Below are 24,692 nucleotides of genomic sequence, written 5' to 3' on the forward strand. Positions count from 1 at the left end.
CCCCTCTCGCTGTGTTATTCCGAAGAACCGGTTTTCGACTGACCAGTTTTTTTTTTTCTTCAACTGCACTGTGCTCTCTTTCACGTTCTTCTCCGGGCACAACATCATTCCGGACATCTTTACGATCCCCGCTCTATAGTTATTTATATTAGCCGAGATAGAGCCGACACATTCTTGTCCCGTTTCGAGCTGCGCGGGATTCGACTGCCACTTAGAACTTGATCTTTCCGCCTGCGGCGGCGACAAAGTCGCTTCTCGGAGGTGACTTAGCTTAAGTTATTCAAGCTATTGAGAGGAGGGGGATAAACCGAAGGACTACGTGTTCTGGGATGGCTCGACCTACATATTATCTTGTGGCTCTCGCTGTACTTAGTCTTGGCAAGCCATTTTGATTGAGTAAAACAAGAAAATTGTAAACATAACCAAACCTTCTTCGAAATAAAAAAAAAACTGAAAAAGAACCCTCAAGAAGGTCACCAAAAAGTTCGAAACGTTGGATTTCTGATGAAACTAAGCATTATTTGTAGACAATTCACCCGCTAATGTTGTTAACAAACAACACATAATCAGTGTTGTCAAATTAAACAACTGTCAAAGTCACGAAGAGAAATCTGTAAACATAACCAAACTTTCCAGGAAACTGAAAATAACTGTCAACAGAATCCTGAGGAAGATCATCATTTAAATCGAAACAGTTGTTCTGATTTCTGTAAAATATTTGCATTATTTGCTAACAAATCAATTTTTGTTTGTTTACAAACAACACAGATGCAGTGTTGTCAAATTAAACAACCGTCAAAGTTACCAAGAGAAATCTGTAAACATAACCAAACTTTCCAGGAAACTGAAAATAACTGTCAACAGAATCCTGAGGAAGATCATCATTAGAATCGAAACAGTTGTTCTGATTTCTGCAAAATATTTGCATTGTTTGCTAACAAATCAATTTTTGTTTGTTCACAAACAACACAGATGCGGTGATGCCATCGTGCACAACTGTCAATGTACCGTTCAAATGTTCCTAAAATTAATACATTTCCAAGAGTCTTTACCATGCATTGTTTGTAAACAAATCACCTCAAGTTTGTTTACAGACAACACTGATACCGTGTTGCCAAAAAGCAACATTTGTCAAAGTCACGCCGAGGGGTCCTACAGACTATTCAAAATTATCGCAATCAAAGTACTCAAACCATTCATTGTTTGTAAACAAATCACACTCAGTTTGTTTACAAACAATCATGATGCAGTGTTGCCAAAGTGCACAACTGTCACAGTCCCGTCGAGGGGTCCGCCAAACTACTTCTATTTCTTCAGTTCCAACGTCTAACGTTTAAACGCCTCGCAATCAACGGTAGCCTAACCTAACCTCAAAACGTTGACAGTTCCGTTCGCGCTTGCTGCGCTTGTATTAGTGTTGCATAAGGCGCGCGCGAAAATCATTCCAAGATCTTGGACGTTTTCAGTGTCAATACCGCGCGCGCGCGGCCTACCTTGTTTACCTTCACCGCGAACAAGTCGCCCTGTGTTTGGTCCAGTCATCTCCGCGGCGCAGACTACTTGGGTCGTGTAATGTGCGCCATTTTACAGTGGCAGAGAACGACTTTTAACGCCTTGAGACGGACCCCTCGCCGTGTGTGTAGGTTAGGTTTGTTCCGTTTTATTTATTTGCTGTTTTTTTCTTGCTGTTGTTGTTGTTGTTTTTATCGCTGTCATGATGACCGAAGCGGGTTTGCGCTCGTGTGCCGGATGGTTCCAGTTTTTTTTATATTCGATGCATGTTTCAGAGTGGAAGCAAGATTTAGCGAAGGTCGAGGGGTGTGCCGATGGATTCGGAAGTAGAGTGTCACGTGTTGGAGGTGGAGGGGGCCGTTGAGGGACATGAGTGCGGTAATTTATGTTCCGTTCGGGACAGAAGTTGTTTCCTTTTAATTATAGTCGCGAGCTGGATATAGGTTGAGGTAACCTTCAACGGAGCGGCTTTTGATCATGCTGTTTGTACCTTTAATTAATGTAAATCCACAGATTAAAAGACTTGAATTTCATTTAATCAAAAAATCCAACCTTTTGGCAACACTGCCCACATATTTGTGATTCACGCAAAGCTGCTGTCAAAAATACAAACACACTCACCACCCCATAAGAAATCCGTCAAGTTTTTTCTTGTCGGGCCGATATTGGACAAATTTATGTTTTTTGACGTTTCAAGACTGTTTTTCGTTTCATTGAACTGTCCAAAGAATTCAAAACAACAAAAGACTTCATCGCGAAGCAACGAACCTGACACATTGAACAACTCTTTCAAAAAAGATAAAATTCCAGCTTCGAACAATGCAACCGAAATGAACCCGCTGTTTTCTTGCGGAACATGTGTCGGCAATTTGCTTCCCGAAGAAAGCCCGATGTATGCGAGTACGCAAATGACCAAAATGACCTCATTTCCCGTTCGCGGAGAATCGACCACTGCTGCGCAGCCGTGAACCGTTTTATTCGATGATTTCGTAACACGAAGAACGCGCTCCGTCCAAATTGGTCAATTATCCCTACACGGCGCAAGGATCTCGCGCGACGAACCCCAACGGCGAAAGAAAAGAAAAGAGAGGAAAAAAAACCCTTTCTTTGGACAAATTGTGCCTCCACATATAACTTCGGTCTGGCTTTGAAAGAAAGTCATGAAATCGAGAACGCCTTCTGGCTTGTTGATTGACCCCCCCGTTGAGGCGAAGAAAGCCGAAACGCTGAAAGAACATGTTGGCTTGAAGGTTGCAACAAGTGCTCAACCATATGCTGAGTTAATTACGCCGCGATCGGAACGCAGCAGTTCCTGGAGTTCTTTTGAGGCAACTCTTCCCCCTTTTTTCTTTTTTTGAATTGAACCATCTTGTTGGCATTATTCATGACCCTAGCAGTTAGTTTCTGCTACTCGCCACTAGATGTCACCCTCAACGAAATCTCTGTTGCCAACCTTCAAACTACTCACCACTAGATGTCTCTCCCCTACATTCTACTAAAACAACCATTTTTCTCTCTCCCTCCCCAACAGTCCGCGACATCTTCGGCGACGAGAACCGCCTGAGCCCACCGTGCCGCGAGTCGTCCGCCTCGCCCTCGATCTTCTCCTCGGCCATCCGGGCCGCCCACAGCAGCTCATCCTCCCCGTCCCTCCTGTGCTCCTCTCAGTCCAGCCGCAGCAGCAATGGCAACTCACCAGCACCCACACAATCGTCGCCGCTCTTCCTGCAGCGCACAATCGCTCAGATCGCCAAAGAACAGCAGCCGGAAGTGACGACGGCCACAAGCCGCCGATTGCTGACCCCGGCCGAACGGAAGGACTATGCGGCGGTTGCGCCGCCACAGGCGGACAAGAAAGAGATTCTGCGGGAGGAACGGAACGTGATTACGGAGGAGCGGGAGGTGGTGCGGGTTGGACCTCCGCGGACACCGCCGCCGTCGATTCCGGTGGTGCGGTGTTCGGTTATACGGAGGGCGCCGACGGCGCCGCAGACCGTGCAGAGCCCCGAGAGCAGTCCCAAGGCGGTAGATTTGAAGGTGCGGGCACCGGAGGTTGAGCCGGAGCAGGAGCAGCCGATTGACTGTCGGGTGCCGAAGCGGACGGAGGAGAAGGATGGGAAGAAGGAGGATGAGGAGAAGGAGAAGCGGATGAGGGATGCCCGCAAGGCGGTCATGTGGCGGCGGCATTTGCTGGCGATGCATGCGTACCAGCATCGGTTGAAGGTCAACGGGATCGTGCAGGCCGCGGCGGGACATGGAAGGTCTTCGAGCGGAGGAGCTCAGGCTGGTGGCGGTCACAGCAGTGGAGGTGGAAGCATTAGCTTCTCTGGGGGTTCGGGGGGAAGTAGCGGAGGAAGTGGTGGAGCTATTGGAGGTGGAGGAGGTGCCGGAGGTGGCATGGGAGGTGGTCGGGATGGGCGATCCAACTACGGACCGAACAGTCCTCCGACGGGATCGCTGCCGCCGTTCTACGAGAGCTTGAAGGGAGGAAACGCGGGTGGCCTGAACGGGTACAACGCCAACGGAGGCTTCCTGAACAGCGCCTGGAACAACATGGACTGCGACACGACCCAGGATCTCACCAGCATCGGCGGAGGCTACACGACGGACGCCAACGGGAACTCCGCCTCCGGCGGCGGAACCACGTCCAAACAATACTCAATGCTGCACAACTCCACGTACGGGCTAGCCCTCAAGGACGAAGCGGACCTCGACTACGACTCCAAGATCGACTCGCTGTCGAACCTGTACGGCACGTACGACGTCAACGACTCCATGATGGTCGACATGAACGGGGTCGGCGTAGACCCGCTCCAGTTCACCGCAACGCTAACCTTCTCCTCACCCGGCGATAGCAACCTGCTGGACAGCCTCACCGACGCCGTCGACCTGAGCCACTTCCTGAACCGGCTCCCGTCCGACGACCACTCCAGCAACTGCAACGACCTCGAACTCACCTCAACGCCCTCCCTCACCCCGGACTCCGTCTCAACGTCGCTGCACCACGACGGGCTCGACCAGTACCAGGACCACATGCTCCTCTCCCGATCCTACAACTCCTTCAACAACAACAACAACACCCACAAATACATGCAGAACCACAACCAGCAGCACCACGAAAACCCACCCAGCTACGCAACCTCCCACCACCAGTTCCACTCCCTCAGCAGCTTCGACCTCGACTCGCACAGCAATCTCTCCCTCCCCTCCCCCACCAGCCACTCCCTCCAATCCCCATCCTCATCCTCCTCACCCCCCTCCTCATCCTCCTCGTCAGCGGCCGCGGCCGCCGCCGCCGCAGCAGCCGCTGCCATCGCCGCCGGAATGCCCCATCACGCGGGTTCCTGAACGGACCCGCCGTCACCGCGCCTCCCCCGGCCGTCGTCGCGTCAACCATCCAAAACGTAAGTCGAACCGCTCAGCTCAGCTACCACATTTCGATGCTGTCCTCGCCCAACTCCGCGTCCTGTTCGCCGTCACCGTCCGAGGAGCTGGTCAAGACGACCCACTCTTCGCCTCCGCTATCCACCGTTCCCCTGTCCCCGATTGTGGCCGATGTGAAATTGAACGTTTTACAGCAAAGGGTAAGAGCAGTGTCGTGGATCGATGACTCTCTCTCTCTCACACACACACACGAAAAACTCACATGTGTACAGAAAAACGCATAACAGAACAATAGCGGAACGAGTTGGAAGGTATTTGGGACAATTATGCATTAGTTGTGCTGCTATTTTCTCTCGAATTTATTTATTTTTTGTTTTTAAAACGAACTTTGTTCTTTTGAACATCAACTTGGATAGTTTTCTCCAGTTTTTTTCGATTTGTTTTAATTTTTTTTATTTTTACCGTATTTTTTACTGTTAAATATTTCGGTAAATCAAAAACTACTAAATTCGGTAAAATCTTACCGAACTTCAATAGTTCAACCTACTTTCGGTAAAATTAAATTCATTTTGACAGGTGATTTACCCATCTCAATTTTTCCGAACATTAAATTACCGAATTCGGTAAAGAAATCTTTAAAACACATTTAAAAACTTTTAAAATTTAAAAAATAACATAAAATTCTGAAATTCATATATTCCTCATTTTTTGTTAATTTTAAATTCTAAAATTCTAAAATTATAAAATTATAAAATTATAAAATTCTAAAATTCTAAAATTATAAAATTCTAAAATTTTAAATTCTAAAATTCTAAAATTTTAAAATTCTAAAATTCTAAAATTCTAAAATTCTAAAATTCTAAAATTCTAAAATTCTAAAATTCTAAAATTCTAAAATTCTAAAATTCTAAAATTCTAAAATTCTAAAATTCTAAAATTCAAAATTCTAAAATTCTAAAATTCTAAAATTCTAAAATTCTAAAATTCTAAAATTCTAAAATTCTAAAATTCTAAAATTCTAAAATTCTAAAATTCTAAAATTCTAAAATTCTAAAATTCTAAAATTCTAAAATTCTAAAATTCTAAAATTCTAAAATTCTAAAATTCTAAAATTCTAAAATTCTAAAATTCTAAAATTCTAAAATTCTAAAATTCTAAAATTCTAAAATTCTAAAATTCTAAAAATCTAAAATTCTAAAATTCTAAAATTCTAAAATTCTAAAATTCTAAAATTCTAAAATTCTAAAATTCTAAAATTCCAAAATTCTAAAATTCTAAAATTCTCAAAATTCTACAAAATTGCAAAATTTTCAAAATTCACATAATTCTCAAAATTATCAAAATTATCAAATTTCTCCAAATTTTCAAAAACATTCAAATTTTCAAAATTCACAGATTTTTCCAAATTCTCTAAATTTTCCAAATTCACAAAATTCTCAAAAGTCCCGAAATTCTTAAAAACTTCAAAATTCTCAAAAGTCCCAAAATTCTCAAAATTCGCAAAATTCTTAAAATTTTCAAAATTTGAAAAATTCTCAAAATTCTTAAATCATGAAAATTCTCAAGATTATCAAAATTCGTAAAATTCTCAACATTTTCAAAATTCACATTATTCTCAAAATTCTCAAAATTATCAAAATTCTCAAAATTATCAAATTTCTCCAAATTTTCTAAAACATTAAAATTTTCAAAAACATTCAAATTTACAAAATTTTCCAAATTCTCCTAATTTTTCAAATTCACAAAATTCTCAAAAGCCCCAAAATTCTTAAAAACCTCAAAATTCTAAAAAGTCCGAAAATTCGCAAAATTCGCAAAATTCTCCAAAATCTCAAAATTATCAAAATACTCAAAATCCTTAAAATTATCAAAATTATCAAAATTCTCAAAATTATCAAAATTCTCAAAATTTTCAAAATTTTCAAAATTCTCAAAATTCTTAAATTTCTCAATTCTCAAAATTCTCAAAATCATCAAAATTATCAAATTTCTCAAAATTCGAAAAATTCACAAAATTCTCGAAATTCAAAAAAATCGCAAAATTTACAAAAGTCCCAAAATTTTAAAAATTCTCAAAATTCGCAAAATTCACAAAAGTTCTCAAAGTTATTCAATTTCGTTTTCAACATTCTCAAAATTCTCAAATTTTCAAAATTATCAAAATCCTCAAAATTTAAAAAAAAAATCAAAATTCTCTAAATTCACAATATTCTCAAAATTTTCAAAATTTTCAAAATTTTCAAAATTCTCAAAATTTTCAAAATTTTCAAAATTTTCAAAAAATTTAAAAACTTTTAAAATCTTTTCAATTCTCAAAATTCACAAAATTCTCGAAATTCAAAAAAATCACAAAATTCGCAAAATTTAATGAAGTCCCAAAATTCTAAAAATCTCAAAATTCGCAAAAATTCACAAAAATCACAAAAGTTATCATATTTTGTTTTCAACATTCTCAAAATTCGCAAATTGTCAAAATTTTCAAAATCCTCTGAATTTTAAAAAATTTCAAAATTCTCAATATTCACAATATTCTCAAAATTTTTGAAATTTTCAAAAATTTCAATTAATTTAAAATTTTCTAAAATCTCTTCATATTAAAACTTTTTTTTTGAATTTTTAAGTTTTTTTTCAGCTTTAGAATTTGGAATGTTTTGAATTTTTGATTTTCTCAATTTCAGAATTTTTTAACCTGATAAATTCTGCCTCTTGAAATTTCAAATAAAAAAGGGTATCAAATATCTCTAGAGTTTTTTAAAGGTCCTTTAAGCTATTTTGTTTCATATGCTTATAAGACCTTTTCGAAAACAAATTTAGATCTGTTTATTAAAACAATAAACATCCAAATACAACAGAAAACTTAAAAACACGTCAATTAATAAATTTGTTATTTATTTTCTGATACAAAGAATTTGACTTCAGTTGTGTTGTGAGTTGAGCTCAATAAACAGTCCAGACTCATTTATCCGAGATTCTGTGATCTTTAGGTCTTCAGAGAAACTTGATCGATTTATGAGCTTGCCTAAATTAAATTAAATTTGCCTTGTGCACATTTGTATACTCAAAAGTGTCAAAAATGTCAAAAATACCCTCCAATTCGTTCCCAATCACATACACATCACTCACACACAAACACTTAGACCCATTTGAACCAAGTGAACTAGTAGTAGAGTTGGCTGGCTTTTCTGTAAATTGTCGTACTAGCGTGGTTGTTTTGACAGAAATAATACCAACAAACAAACAAAAATAACTGCGCCGCAATCCCTCTCTGTTGTACAAATGATTGATTTTCACTTCGCGTTACTGATCTGCTCCTCTTCTTTTTCTTCTTCTTCTAACTATCTCCTGTTTTGTTTTGTTTTTGCTCATCTGTTCTGGTGTGGGAAATCTGCAACGTTGACTTGCCCCTCGGGTTTTTTTGTTTTTACTCCTTTGTTATTGTCGTTTTGTAGTTTTGTTTTTACTGGCATACGAAGTGATTTATTTCATTTTTTCGACTCCTCCAGCATACATCAAACAATCCGGAAGAGATCCGGAAAAAGATCCAGCTGCAAGTTGGTGCTGATTTGACGTTTGCTAAAAGTTTGGTTATGTTACTGCTTGCAAAAAAAGAAGCTATTGTCTTTTGCAAGCAGTAACATAACCAAACTTTTGGCACCCTCAGCAAACGTCAAATCAATACAAATTGCTGCCTGATCTGTTTTTGGAACTCTCCCGGAAAAGATCGGCAAGCAATTTTGTATGACATTTTCTGAGGGTGCCGAAAAAAGGTAAACAAATCACTTCGTGCATAAGCCAATGAGATTTTCTCTTTCTAAGAGGAGAGTAATGTGAGGTTAGGACAACAATTGTTTTGACAGCCGAGGGGAAGTCATCGTTGCAACTCTCTTTCTGTTTGCGGGAAAAAACGTAGACTCTAGTTCTGCCCTAGAGAGAACCACCTCTTCACATTTTCTTCAAAGCTAACAAATCTGTCTCTCTAATTTCAGCTCGGTCTCCCCGCCGAGGTCCAGCTCGAGTTCGTCAACGGCGGCCACGGCATCAAGAACCCACTCGCGGTGGAAAACGTGCCCGGCCGGCTTCGTGACAGCTCCGAAGAGAAGCACCACGGCAAACTGCTCTCGCACCAACAGCAACAGCAACAACAACAACAGCAGCAGCAGCAGCAACTCCACCAGCAATCCCAGCTCCAGCAGCACCAAGCGGACCTGCTCGGCGACGAGAACGGATGTACCAGTTCCGGGTCCGGCTCCGGTGCCGACTCGGGCAGTGGCAGCACCAGCGGAAGCAGCAAGTTCTGCTGCCGGATATGCCAGAAGACGTTCACGCTGCAGCGGCTGCTGAACCGGCACATGAAGTGCCACAGGTAAGTGGACCTCCAACCAATCGGAATTTTTAGTGAAATAACAATCTTCTTTTCTTTTATTCCGTTCTCTCCTAGTGACGTGAAGCGCTACCTGTGCACGTTCTGCGGCAAGGGCTTCAACGACACGTTCGACCTGAAGCGCCACACGCGCACCCACACCGGCGTCCGGCCGTACAAGTGCAACCTGTGCGAGAAGTCGTTCACGCAGCGGTGCTCGCTCGAGTCGCACTGCCTCAAAGTGCACGGCGTGCAGCACCAGTACGCGTACAAGGAGCGCCGCACGAAGGTGAGTTTATTAATTGGTGACATTGTTTTAAGTGGACCCTGAAGATGGACTGCGATGAAGGGGAAACGTTGATAAATTTTATTTTGTCTCAGAGGGTCAGAATCAACCTGAGTCAAATTTGATCTGTTTTGATCAATTAATCAATTAACATTTTTATTCTTTTGAAAGAGACCTTGAAGATCTGGCAACCCTGTCCAAATTTATGTGTACTTGAGCAAACTTCAGCCATTCGGATCTGAATGTTTTAAAGCTTAAAAATCTTACTTCCGTTTCATTTTTTGGAAGGTATTTGAAAAAAAAAACTTTCGAAAACTTTTATTCAATTAGGAAATCTGGCAACCCTGTTATGAGATATCGCAATCGCCATTTTGTGTTTAAGGAAATGCCTCGCTTACTTTTTCAAAAGGTCCTATGTTCATAGAAAATTGGTAGTTCTACAAAAGTAATCTAGATTTAACGATTGACAAATCTTTGAGAAACAGATAAAATTCATTTTTTTCGAGATTCGAGATTTTTTTTTAATTCACGAAAACCACTTCTCAATTAATGAACCACTACTAAATATGTTAAACCAAATTGTATTTTTGTTTTCATTTTTTTTCTTAAATGTGAAAGAGAAGTACCAGAAAGTATTTTCATTTCAATTTAAAACAGGGTTATTTAAAACCTTTTTTATGTTGGAAATGTTTTTTAATCCTTGTCATTTTAATAGTAAATTGAGTTAAATATGTTTGTCTTAAATCCAGTACTGTCGTCGTCAAGGGTTTTAAAGATAAGGTTATCGAAAAATGATTTATATTTTTTATCAGTTATTTAACTTAAAACACCAAATTCAAACTAAATCCTCTTAAAATTTAAAAAAAATCGAAACTCTTTTTTTAAACAATCATTAAAATTATAATCGGTAAAAAATCTGAAATCTCACAATTCTTGAAATACTTTGTATTTGTAATTATTTGCAATATAACACAATTTTATTTCAAGGGCGAAACATTCACATCTGCATAAAACACTTAGTTTTTTAAAATACTTTTTTTTTAATTTTCTGCCTAATTTAAAAAAATGTTTTCAAAATTTCATATATTGCATTATTTTGAACGTATTAAAAGTACATTACAAAAATAACAGTAAAATGCTAAATTTTTCACAAAATATCGTATTTTATTCATATAACATTTTCGCTTCAATAGCATTTTTAAGTTTAAAATCCTAAAACTTTCTCAAAATTTTGTGTTTGAATATGTTTTAAATACTGAAAAGTTGCATTTTCAGAACTTCAATGCCCAAATGTTCATGCTTTTCAATGCAAATTATTAATGCATGCTAACCACAATACAGAAATCATTGAAAAATACCCAGTTCTTCACAAATTACTGTATTTAAAAAAATACCTAAACTGATCACAAACTATCGCGTAAAAATACTCAAATTATTAAATTTGCATTTCAAGTATCAAATGACATAAAATTTAAAATGCATTTTAACTTCTTTTCAAGATTTTTCGTAACGTATTTTTCGTAATTTATCACAAAATTCCGTATTTTAAATGCATGGGTGTTAAATACTCAAATTGTCTCAAAACAGTTTATTTGATAAAAAATAGTTTAATTTTGCTTAAAATAGAGTGTTCAAAAATAATCTCATTTTTCTATTTTGCATTATGATTGTCAATCTACCTTAGATTTCAACTCATGTTTACTACATTACAGTAATTATTCAATATTACTAATAATTTAAGAAATTCCTAGTATCAAAAATAATTAAATTTTCATAATTTGCAATTCATGTTTCAAACGACGCGATTTTTTTCATTTAGTGTGAAATAAAACTTAAAGATTCCCAACATATTTATTAAAAAAAAGTTTAAATTTCAAAAATTCAATACAAAATTCTTCGCCGTATATTTCAAATTATGAAAAATATATTTTTTCAAAAATTCAGTATTTTTAAGAAAATAAATCAAATTTAGCGAAAATCAATTAGAAATCATATCTTTTGTATCTTTTAAAAATACGGTATTCAGTATAAATTCTAGTGTTTCACACCGCAAACTCAAAAGTTGTGGAAATTTATTAAAAAAAAAAATACCTTTTTTATGCTGATGTGGCAAATTAAGAAAAACTCGGGTTTTTTCTAATACGGTATTTTGAAGCAAAAAAAAATAATCTGTCTTCATAAATTATCGCCATAATAATAATCATGGTCAAATTCAAATTTGTTTGGAAAATAACTGGAAGCATAAAAAACTTGTAATAAATCTTTTAATTATGAGGAATTCTTAAACTTATTAAAACCTTTTTTTAGAAGCTCTCTTAAATTGTTATTTTCTTTAAGATTGAAATTGAATAAATATTTTGAGTTGATTCTAAATACACAGTAAAAAATCATGGTAATATTACATCTAAGAAGGTCTTTTATGTCAGCAAAAATGTGTAATTTTACCTCTGAAAATGTGTAGTTTTACTGCTTTTCTGGAGAAATGTTACTTTTTTTAGTCTAATTTAATATATAATTACATCATAAAAGAGGTTATTTTTACACTTACAAAATTACACCTTCCAAATTTAAGCATTTTTTTACAGTGTATATCAAAAAAATATTATTTTGAAGTTTTTAATAATTTAACATTTTGGAATTTTATAAAAATAAAATTCAATAAAAACAGTTCAGAAAATTTAATAATTATATTTTTTTATTCAAAATATACAACAATTTCGAACAAAAAATCCATACCTTAAAATGTAATGTGATCAAGTGATTTTTAAGGTTCGGAACACAGCATTTTTTTATTATTATAACTTATTGATTGTTTTTTAACATTTTTCATAATACAAGTTATTTTACAATTATTGTATTTTCAATTAAGTGGGCATTTATTATGTTTTTAAATGAGAAGGGTTATTTCTGAGTGAAAATGTTGTTTACTGTTTCTTGTTAAGAATGTACGGTTTGTGTAAATTTGAAATGAACCATTAAATATAACCAATATAACACGTATGTTTTCTATTGTCTTGACTCTTGGCTCTTGTATAAAAATAAAACAAATTTAGTTACTGATCTTTGAAGTTCCAATGAAATTGTTGGCGAAAGAAACATTGTTAGTTTCTCAGTTAAAACACAATGTTTTTTCATGCAAAAATGGAATAGAGGGTTAATTAAAATTTACAAATTGCTTCATGCAAAACAAGAAATACAAAAACAAGCTCGCCCTCAACAAAACGTTTCCGATTTCCGCACAGTTCAACGTCCGCACCCCAGGTTCCTTGACCTCACTCGATGCTACGTCGCAACGAGTAATCAAACAACTAATTACATCATTCTTCTCCCCCTCCTCTTCTAATAGATGTACGTGTGCGAGGAGTGCGGCCACACGACGAACGAGCCGGAAGTGCACTACCTGCACCTGAAGGAGAAGCACCCGTACTCGCCGGCCCTGCTCAAGTTCTACGACAAGCGCCACTTCAAGTTCACCAACTCGCAGTTTGCGAACAACCTGCTCGGCTCGTTCCCGATGCCGGTGCAGAATTAGACGGCGAGAGCGAGATGGCGATACGCGACCCCCTTCCCCTTCTCCCCTTTGGGGGGTTCCTCTCTGTTGAAATGAGATAAGTAGCATGTAGAAAAAAAAATGAAAACGAAAAGTTTAGTGAAAAGAAGAGGAGAAGTAATCAAAGTAGGCGATAACATGTTAAACGTTTAAACACTAACAATTATTTATTTGCTGCAATATTATTTTATATTACTACTAATCGCGTAGACATGTAAGGCAACACACACACAAGAGAGAGTGAAAGGGAGAGAGAGAACCAACTTTTTTGCTGGAGACAAAAAAGGGGTCGCGTATCGGAGAAAAAATCAGCAGCTAAGGCTTTTTATGTGTAATTTTTTTTAGACTTTTTTTTAGTTTCAGTTTAGTAGAAGAGAGAAAGATACACACAAATCAAAAAAAGGACACTCAACACACAACCAAGTTAGCAAGAGAGAGAACAAAAGAATTGATTAATGAAGAAGCGAAGAAGAAGAAGATGCCGGCCGGGTCAGCATCGATCGACTCGTCGTCGTCGTCGCCAACTGCGATTGTTTTTTTTTTTTTTTCGTTGTTTTGTTTTTGCTGATAGGATTGAAAGTTGGAAGAAATGTGTGAACAAAATTTGCAGCGGCTGCTGCAAAGTGGTTAAATTTTGTTGTTTTAGAAACAAATATGTCGATTATAGTTTCTGATACTCATTAAACCTTTTTAAAAATGTATCTGCTTGAAGTTATCTTTTTTTTATTCTTAAAAATCACATTTGCTAATTAATACTCCTTAAATGATGTTTGATATGGTTTGAAGAAATTTCAAATTTCGTATTTTCCCTCATTTAAAAAAATATTGTTTTCAAAACTCAGAAATCCTTGAAACAATGTTTCGTTCAATTTATTTTTTGAAATATTTTTGTAGTTTAAAAAAAACTCTAAAAAGTACCTTTTGTTCAATTCTCAGCTTTAGATTTAGAACGGTATGTCCGTGCATCCTTCCTCCCCTGTAGATTTTGTGAAATGTGACCCGTTCTCTGAATCCTCTCTGCGGTAAACACAACGCAGTAATTTTGTGTAATTTTGTCTAATGTAGTCAATTATTAATAAAAAAATGCTGGGGCGCCAGCAATGGAAGCTCATTTTTATTAGAATTTGAAATAAACTTGATCAATTTCAAAAATTTCAATTTCTCAATTTTCTTTTTTTTTCAACTTTTTTTAATCATTCTGGAGAACATAAAATTAAAGCATAAAAAGTCTTCATTCATATTGAAAATTAAAAAATAAAAGTTGAACATACATGAAAACTTTTAACGTATAAAAAATCAAGTAAAATCATATAAATTTTGGTTTAAAAAGCAAAATCTATAAAAAAATACCGATGAACCATGTTTGGATGACATTTTACAATTTCTGGCTTTCTTTTTTTCAATTTTCTTAAATTTCAAATTTTTAGTATTATGTGCGTGTTACCAATTGAATTTCTGCTGGCTGGCAGTGAAATTATGGGAAACTTTAATTTGTTTCAGGCTTGGAATATGTCTTTTTCAGTTTCAGTTTATCTTAGTCCCAGGTATAAAGGTGGTTCTTACCCTTGAGCTGAAATTTCTTTAATGTTTTGTTTTAAATTTGCGTTACGTAATAAAAGAACGTTCCATTCCATTTCAACAAAAAAAAAATTAAAAAGTAGATTTTGTCGATTTTTTTCTTCAAATGACATTCAATATTTATAGCAACTGTCACCTTAAACTTTTGAGATTAAACCTTTGACAGATGAAAAAAAAATATTTTAATTTGTATAGCCAAACTCAATTTTAGGCTTGTTTTCAAGCTTCACTTTCTTTTTTTAGTTTAACTCAAATTAACATGAATAAAAATTTCATGAAAATAGTTTTTTTTACTGAATAAAAACTTAATGATCTTGCTGCCTGAATTTATTGAAAAAAAACTAAATTTTATCAATTCCTAGCTTCAAGATTGAAATTATTTTCTCTTCCTTATTGATTTTATTTGGAATAAATTAATGTCAATCAACTTATGAGTTATAACTATAAAATTTAATATTTTCAATTTGAGTCTTCAAAACAACTCAAGCTCTTGTTAAAATGAAAAGGAGCTTATCAAAACTAACTCGATTCCACCAAAATACTTTAGGTTTTGATCTGCTGAAATTAAAAATTAAAAAATCATTTATTATTAACGGATCTTGATAAATTGCATCAATCGATAGTCTTTTTCAATAATTTTAAATAATCAAAAATACCATTAAAAAAACAAAATAAATTTTGATTATTGAACCTTTTTTCATGAAATAAAATTTGTTCAATTTTTTTTTCAAATATCGAATGCGATATTTTGGGATTTTGCAACCATAACTTAAAAATAAGATAAAATAATTTTTATGTGTTTTTCTAACAGAAATTAAAACAAAATGCCTTTATAAAATCTGCATTTTTCGTATTCAAGTTTTTTCCAAACTTAAGCAGGTATTAGATTTTGACAAACAAACAAACTCGCACTGTTTCTTGTTTGACAGTTTGCGGCAAACTCGCAAACAACTCAAAATGTATGCAGGTTGACATTTTTGCAAACAAACAAAGCAAAGTTTACGAAACTGTCAAAAAGTGCGAGTTTGTTTGTTTGTCATAGTCTAATATCTGCCTAAATTTGGGTAAAATAATATATGTTTCAGGCTGTTATTGTTTGCGGATAAAAAATAAAATCAATTCAGATTCAGCAAATTTGTGTTGAATTTATTTTGTTGCATCTTCAGATTTCAATTCCATGCTTCAAAACAACATGGAGTCCGGTTTAATCAAACTTTTAATTCAATTAAAAAAAGTTTCCCATAATTTCATAGCCGGCCATCGGCTATTAGATTAGTTGCACACAATCTAATTTGAACTAACCCTAGCGCAGCCATCTTTTCAGAAAAAAATTGGAGATTGTTGGGGTGATTACTTTCAACATCCTCCTGTAATAAACCGCCAGGCCTACTGCGTAATGTTAACCACAATGATAATTCGTTGAAGTGGATTGAATTTGAGCAAGAATGTTCAAAGGAATATATATTTATGAAACTACAAGGGAGGAAGAAACACAAAACAAAGTTAAAAAAAATAATTTGAAGGTTTTCAAAGTTGATACATTTTGAGTTGACAGTTTTTAACAATTTAAAAAAATTACAAATTTAAGAAGCTGTTGTATTTTTTTTCTACCATATTCATTTTTGAGTTGTTATTTGTATAATGCTGGTTAACCACGTTGAAATTTCGGGAAAAAGATAAATTAGTTTTCAAACATGTCAAGCATCTTTAAAACACTTTTGTTCAACCTTTTCCGGAAGCATCTTTCCCTACTTTCTACAGCTTTTTTTTCTTCAATGTAATCACAGACAATCAGATCCCAACCACACACAAACACAGCAGAAGGAACAAACAAAAAAAAAAATGAAGTCTGAGTAGAGGTTAAAGTAAAATCGCGTTCCTTAACTCACGATTGAAAGGAGGGGGAGGTCGGAGCCCAAAGAGCAACGTCCACGCAACGTTACACAATCACTCAGATGCGCACTTTGCTGCGTTGCTCTTTGGCGCTCCCCGTGCAAAACTTAACTCAACAATTAGTATGATAAACAAGCAGAAGGAGAGAACAATAATCGCAAAAACACACACACACACAAATCAAAGTATATCGGGGTTTTTTGTGCAATCACTTTTTTCGGTGTCGGAATAGTTAGCATTATAGTTGTGTAAAGCCAGGCGGAAACCAGAAAATTAGCGAAAAGAATGATCTTTGATTTTTGATGAAATGAAGGAGAAAAACGCATCAAAGTAAGCGGTTAGAAATTAGTCTAAACTGAAGACGAACTGATCACAGTGGGTGGCGGCGCCACCGTCGTTGAGGAGAGATTCGCGGGGCGCAGCGCCACGGCCTACTTGATGATTACTTTTACAAAAGAGAACACTCACACAGACACACACACACAGATAAACCTAACTGCTAAGCGTAAACAATATGAGTACCTTTTTATCTAGTTTGTAAGGTGATATTTTTTTTTTTTTTGATAAATTATTTTCTCTGCGACTTCCAGTTATGAAAAACTAAAAAAAATATTGGAAAAAAATCTTTCAAGCTTGAATTCGTCAGCAAAACAAGAAAAGTGCACACACACATTCCTAATGTAAATTAATCTCGTTCTTCCCTTAATTTCATCCTTACTTTATTTAGTGTTAATCTATTTCTACTTTGGCATCTTCCATTCCAGCACTCATACTTAAATTAGTCTTAAATTATGTGTAGTCATTTAAGAAATTGTTATTTGATTTCCAGTTTTGAGCAAAACGAAAATGAACTCTAGTTAATTATTCCTTCCTAAATGAAAAAAAAAGAAAAGAAAACTTAAGTATTTCGTCCTTCCCCCTTTTCTTAGTTTAAAACTACTTTTAGTCTAATTCGTTCTTCCTTTTTTCGCATCAAACTATTTTATTTTATTCGCTCTGTACAGATTATTAAGTGACCAAAACAGAAGAACTTTAAAAACAAAAAAACACACGATGATGAAAACACGCAAAAAATTCATGGCTTTAACTATTTTTCCACCCGCGCAAAACACTTGAAAAAATAAAAAGAAAAGATACGCAAAAAATCAATCGCTAGAAATTAGGAAAAAACTTAAATTTAGAAAAAAATAAACTAAAATGAAAGAAAGCAGTAGAACCCAATCGTTGCATTTATTATTCAGTTACTTTATTATACAAGCAAGCAAGCAAGAAAAACTAAAATGATATCAATATCAATTGAATCGAAGCATTTTCGCAAAAAAAAGAAGCAAACAACTCAAACTCACACCGCAAATATGAAGCGCGTGTGCGAGACTGCGAACATCAATAATATTGGAAATAATTGCTAAATAAAATCGTGAAAAGACACAGACACACTCAATGTTAGTTGTGAAAAATGATAATAATTGTGGCGTTTTTGTTCTTTATAAATTGAGCTGAAAAGAAAATCCAAACTTGCATGCTGTACCTAAAGATCTCTTACCACTTGTGTTTGCTCCTTAAAACAGTGTTCAAATCGAGAGCTACCTCCGCTCGTTAGTGCATCTCCAGCGCTGGGGGCAAACATTGAAGCAAATTAAATTTGCACCCGACGTCAACCCCACCGCGGTAGCAATTTTGCTCTCAGTTCTTCGGGATTCCACTTTGCTAAACGGTATTCAACCTGTTTGCTACCGCATCAAATGGAATTATGCACGGAAAAATCGAACCAAGCACATAAAAAAAAATTAGAAAAATACATTTAAAAGTTCAAAAAAGAAAACATGAGACACTTAAAAAAATATTTTTTTTATTGAAAAAACTTAATTTATAATTATTTAGGCCGTTGCAAATACTTTTTGGCATAAACTTTTAAAAATATTTGCAACGGCCTTATCTTTTTTTTTCACAAAAACTCAATTTGCCAAAATTCGTTTTTTTTTATTTTCGAGATTTTTTGATATTTTTGCCGCCGAGTTATGCATTGTTGAAAAGAGTGTTTTTTGGGAAAAAAAATCGAACTTTTTTACATAACATTTTTGACTTCATTTTTTTTATGTAAATTTCAATGTATCATCAAAAAGTACTTTACACATTTTTTTGATAAAGTTCCTTGTTTTTAAGATATAGCCACCCAAGGTTACTGTAAGGTTCTTACAGTAACCTTGATAGCCACCGAATGTTTAATTTCAATGAAATAATTTCAGTTTAGTGATCAGTGAGTGATTAGAGTTGATTAATGAGTTTAAGACTAACTTTTTAAAAGGGTCAAGGATTTAAGTGCGAGTCCACGAGCAAAGCATACCCATCTGGCATCGATCTCACCAATCGGCCTGAAATTTTCAGGGGTTGTTTGTACATATAAAACTAGCATCTGGCCAAAATATGAGCACTCTAGGTCAACGGGAAGTGGGGTAAATAGGGACACAAATTTTGAAGAAAACGCCACTTCTATGAGATTTTTCAATTTTTAAGGTAAAAGGTTACGACTCACGAAAAATGCCGAATGGTATGCCTTCCCATAAGGTTGACTTGGACCACTTTTCAATTTGACTCGTTTTGATTTTTTCGTAAGCTTATTTACTAACCAGGTTTCTACCACACTGAAAAAAATATTCTGTGTTCAGTTATGAGCAATGTAATTAGCCCATACATCCAATTGAAAAGCTGTCAAAGGCAAACTGATGATAAATTGGACGAGCTAAAAATATTTACCAGACAGAAAAATTAAGTCTGTCATATAGGGGAAATATGCCCATTTTAATCACTCTAAGCCGTTCGACCAATTCTCATCACTTTTGCCGTTTTCGGCTATTAAATCAACATTTTCAGATTTATCAACAATGGAGAGTTGCTTGCTCACTTTTGTTTGAGCTATTTATTACTTTGGAACAGTCAAAAACACTTTATGAAAGCTGTAATTCATGATCAAAGTGCTGATAGGCCGATAATAGAAATAGGCTGAGAAAGGGTATAGTTCCCCTAGAATATTCCAAAAACCACCAAAAAAAACCGTTTTTTCAACATTTTTTTTAAACCGCTGTACCTTGACAAGGATTGGACGAAGGAAAATGGTCAATATGGAGACATTTATGTAAAGCAAGCCTTACCCGGCAAACTTTGTCCTGCCCTATTTTGGTTTCTTGACGTTTTTAACTTGTCTGCTTATTGCAGGCCAAGGGTGCACATGATACTGATGATACTCGTCGGTTGACACACCTAGGCGAGGAACATCCCGGAAAGAGCCCAACTACATCCGTAGTGCTGTTTGGACAAAACAGCATGGCTCTGGTTCCTTGCAAGTGTCCTATTTTCTTACCTCCACGTTGGCTTGGTTTAGTCATCATGATGACAAGGTGTAACCTAGCTGGTGGCCTGTGGAAACGACTCGTAAACCTTTGACCAGCGAGGGTCAGAGTAGAGACGGCTAGAAGAAAGGGGCGCGACAATGTGGGAAAGGGAAGTAATTTGTGATTGTAGACGGTATTGTTTTGATTCGCAGTATGTTGAGTCAACTGCTGTGGATGTACCTGAGCATCGCAGAACGGGGTTTCTCTTTTTTTCCATTTCAGCTAACAGCTATCTTCTGTTTATTTTGTTTCACTGTTTTTCTAAAACGGCTTCTGTTTACTATCCTCCATTTGATTTCGATTTTACGTATTTGATTCTCTTATTTCCCAACGCTTTTCCACTCTATTTTACCAATTGATGCTGCTGTAACAAACTGTCTGCTTTCCCTTAATTTAGCAGCGATGTCAATTTTGTTTATCATGTGCCTTTTCTTTATGTATCTATTTGAATAATTTCTCATCTTCCCTGTAAATGTTCCATCATAACAATAATCTAAGCTTGTTTGTTACCTCTTTTTATTAACTATTGTTAATTTCTATATCTACTTCATAAATTACTATATTCCTTTTACTATTGATTCTTTACAAAGTATGTTTCCTTCACTCCTTCATTGTTTTGAAACTTCACCTTTTTCTTAAGCAAGTGAGGTTCGAGCCCTTGCTCAATTTATGGAATGATTAAAGGATTAACACAAATATTACTATTGTACTTTTGAAAAACTTTTCTAAGATGCTTAGGACCAAAATATTGTAACAAAACACCGCGACAAAAGAAATAGCAACAGATAAACACGACTCAACAATAGGGAAGATTTCAGGAGAAAACAATACACAGTAAAATAACAACTAGTTTTTGAATTCAAACTAAAAATAAAACAGTTTTTGCTTTAAAGAAAGTTGATAGGCACACTATAAATGGTTAGGCGCTTATACTTACATCAAACCCTACGTAATGTACCACCCCCGGCCGAGTTAAAATGCGTAACCGGAAAGAAGGTGTGCATGCCTGGCACGAACACTCAAAGCGTGTTCTAGCGTGCTGCTCGTACTGACCCAGAGCAAGGGTGAGATGTAGGTGTAAGGGCAGTGCGTGTTCGTCGGGAACCTAGTGCATAAGATCGGTCAAGGCCCGTTCTTACACTGAAAATTGCGAATTGCGAATTGACGTTTTTAACTTGTCTGCTTATTCAGCCTCCTCTGATCAAAATTTGATTTTACGTAACTTTTCCCATATAATCTGCAGATTTTCCGGAATCGGATCCAGAGTGACCAAAGTTGTCACTTTTTGTCGTAAGAACCTTCCTTGGACTTATACGAACCCAACGCAACAAAGAGCACCTAAATCCGACGCTCCGTATTGAACTGATTCGCGTTCGAACAAAACCGTCGAATTGTTTTTTTTTTATATAGATATAGATTGTCTAGAAAGTCGATTCCCACTATCGGTTTTTAAAAATGTTGACGTTTAGACCACTTTTCAAAAAAAAAACAGTTTTTGTATTTTTTTTTTTAGGAGATGCATACCATCCTGCTTTTTTTGTGAGTGTTTTTGTAATTTTTTAGGCTATTTCCTTAAAAAAATGATCGAAAAAAATCGTAACATCACCTCACAATTTAACTTTTTAACATAAAAATTGAAAAATCTCATAGAAGTTGCGTGTATATTTCTTTCAATGTGTGTGTGTGTGTGTGTTTTTTTCAGAAAGCCCGTCCAATTTCCTACAAGTTTATCTTTGACTACTTTTTGATACGACCCAATGGTTTTGGAATACAGTAGTTTTTAAATTGCAAAATACAACAAAGTTTCATTGAAATCGGAAGTTTTCAATTTTATAGCAAATTTTCTGAACTTTAAAAAAATATATTTTTATAAATGGTCACTGATGGTCACTATTTAAAAAACATCGTAAGTACTTTTCGATTGCAAGTTCAAAATTACATTTAAAAATAGATAAAAAAAAATGTCTGTAAAAAATTTCGGTTTTTCCTAGAGCGTCCAATTTCCCGTCCCGGGAAAAAAAATCCCAGGAATTCCCGGGATTTCCCGGAAAAAAATATTTCCCGTTTCCCGGGAAATTTGTAAATTTCCCGGAAATTCCCGAAATTCAAGTGGAAGTATGAATTTCCTTAAATTTTTTGAACTGTTTTTTTTTTGAAAATGCTCTGAAAAAATAATAAATGAACAAACTCAACATGGTTTTGTTTAATTGAATGTATTGTTTGGTTTATTTATAATTAATCAGATTATCTGAAATTATGATATCAGAATTATTTCTGATAATATTAATTTTTGATGCAACTGGGAATAGATCTTGCTTAATGAGTATTAAATTAATACAATTAGGTAAGCTTTTAACAAATTGATGTTATTTCATTAAAACAAATTACAAATACCTCCAAATTAAAAATTGAGATTTTTTTTACGTTTTTGTTTACCATGATCAAATGAGATGAAAGTCGAATATGTGCAAAAAGAATTAATTAAATTGGTTGAAAACCTAGTACTAAAGAAATTACAATTTGAAGTAAAAGAATTATGGAGCACTGGTGCAACTACAGGTGTTAGAGAGTTTAATGTGAAAAATAGAAGCCTTTTTGTAGAATCTTGTTAATTTATCGTATAATTTAAATCATGTTGCATGATAATACAAAAAAGATCATTGAAAAGTTACTTTCTATTGTTTGTTCTCAAAAAATGCAAAAATATATTCAAAACTTGCTTCAAATAATTGAAAACATTAGGTTGTTTGGAGTAAAATCAACACTGAAAAGCTTTACCATTTATTCAAGAACTGAAACCAGTATTTGTCATGAAATACATAATTTCTGCATGTTTTTTTTCTCATTTCAAGTTTAAAATTTCTCATCAAAAAATAGTTGAATGATTTTTAACATGCAGTCAAGCAGTTAATTGATCTTCACACTTATTTAAACCATTATTAATTAAAACCAAGATCAAAAGAATTTTCAATAAGGGAGCGGCCGTGGCTGACTGGTTACGGTATTCGCTTTGTAAGCGAATGGTTCTGGGTTCGATGACCATCTGCTCCCAACGAGAAAGTTAAGAACACATAAATTTGAAATGATGAATATGAACGAAAAATCAAAGTCGCTCGAGGCGGGGTTCGATCCTCCGTCCTTTGGATTGGTAAGCAAAAATGCTTACCACTAGGCCATGACGACTTGGTGTGCGTGGACTGAAATTAGGAATACTGTTACAGAGAGCGAGTTGTGGCGCTATAACCACGACAAATAGTGTCCAGGGCATTCGTGGAAACACAATGTCCCATAGGGACGTGGCGTTACATCGTGCTGCCACCTGGTTTTTTTAAGCGCAAGAGTGGAAAAGTGCTGAGTCATCGTCTAAAAATAGACGGCGTCCTATCTCACCCAGCAAAATGAAGTCGATAAAGTAGTCGGTTTCGATGAGAAAAAGTGGAAAACGTGGTCTAAAAATAGCGACGCCATCCCCCTATTCCAGAGGGTCCCGGAGTACCAAACCTTCTTAGCATGGTGCTCCCACCGAATACAACCAAATCTCGGAGCGTATGGTGGTGTGCCCCCACGCTTCTTCCTCCCCTGTCGATTCAGAATTGTGTTGTTGTTCGAACACTCAGTGCTCAAACTCAACCCAATTACGAGTCATCTCTGCGATACGGCTTTACGCAGTAGGCCTGGCCGCTTTAACGCTTGTGATGTTTCAATACATTCCGATGCAATGGCGCACTACAAATGTTAACAAGAAGAGTGCTAGGCGTCATCTAACCTAAGGCACTCTCCAGGATCCCTTCGAAAGATTGGCTGCGCTAGGGTCTGATTAGATTAGATTAGAGATCAAAAGAATTTTCAATAAATTTAAAATTTCCCGGGAATTCCCGGGATTTTCCGGGAAATTGACTGAAAATTTCCCGTTTCCCGGAAAATTTGTTACCCCGGGAAATTGGACGCTCTAGTTTCCCTTAAATCACTATTTTTATTAAAAATCAAAACTCGATGGCGGAATTCTTGACCATTCTTCTCAATGGCTCAAATGTTGCGGGTTTTTGACATATTAAAAAATCTCGAAAATAAAAAAATACGTATTTTGGAAAATTTTATCATTGCGAAAAAAAATTGATTTGAAAAAATCATGCAGGCATCTATTATTTTCTGAACAGTTTTCAATTTGTTTTGCCTTCCTCACCTTACTGAGGAAAGGCTATAAAATCACCCGAAAAATGAAATTCTTAATTTGACCTCCTAGACCAGGGGTGCCCAACCTTTTGGCCCTGCGAGCCAATTCTTATTTTTCTGAAGCAGTGGCTGGCCGGAACTAATATTTGATAAAAGTTGAAAAAGCAAAAGTAAGTTTTTTTTTCAATTTTCTTATGATTGGGTTTTTTTAAAGTAAATACATAAAAGAACTAGTGTTGCAAATATGATTCATATATCTTAATTTAAAAAAAATAAAAGATTACATTCAAAAATGTGTTTATTTGACTTATTTTAATTTTTGTTTGTTTAATTTTTTAAAATTGTACAGATTTTTTTGACAGTTGCAATTAAATGCCTTGATTTATTTTTTATAAAAAAAAAACTTTAAAATTTCAATGATCATTGCAATTTTTTGAAGTTTTTAATACGTTTTTAATATTTTTTTAAGTATTTGCAGCGATCAATTTTCAGTAAGAATAATTTAATTTTTTAAGCTTTTTTTTTAAAAAAAACTTTATTAATAAAAAGTTGTTCTGGAAAAATACA

At 35.5% G+C, this 24,692-nt stretch overlaps 1 protein-coding gene across 1 annotated transcript in view; it reads left to right on the forward strand.

Annotated features, from left to right (window-relative positions):
* LOC6052566 (transcriptional regulator ovo) overlaps positions 1-13,793 on the forward strand; it is a 31,919-nt gene extending 18,126 nt beyond the window's left edge. The window contains 5 exon segments of the mRNA XM_038266913.1: positions 3,044-4,849; positions 4,852-4,916; positions 8,883-9,259; positions 9,335-9,545; positions 12,889-13,793. Of these exon segments, the coding sequence (XP_038122841.1) occupies positions 3,044-4,849; positions 4,852-4,916; positions 8,883-9,259; positions 9,335-9,545; positions 12,889-13,074 (2,645 nt within the window). The 3' untranslated portion in view covers positions 13,075-13,793.
* The last annotated feature ends 10,899 nt before the right edge of the window (positions 13,794-24,692 follow it).

The sequence above is a fragment of the Culex quinquefasciatus genome, chromosome 1, assembly GCF_015732765.1.
Source record: "Culex quinquefasciatus strain JHB chromosome 1, VPISU_Cqui_1.0_pri_paternal, whole genome shotgun sequence".
Lineage (NCBI taxonomy): Eukaryota > Metazoa > Arthropoda > Insecta > Diptera > Culicidae > Culex > Culex quinquefasciatus.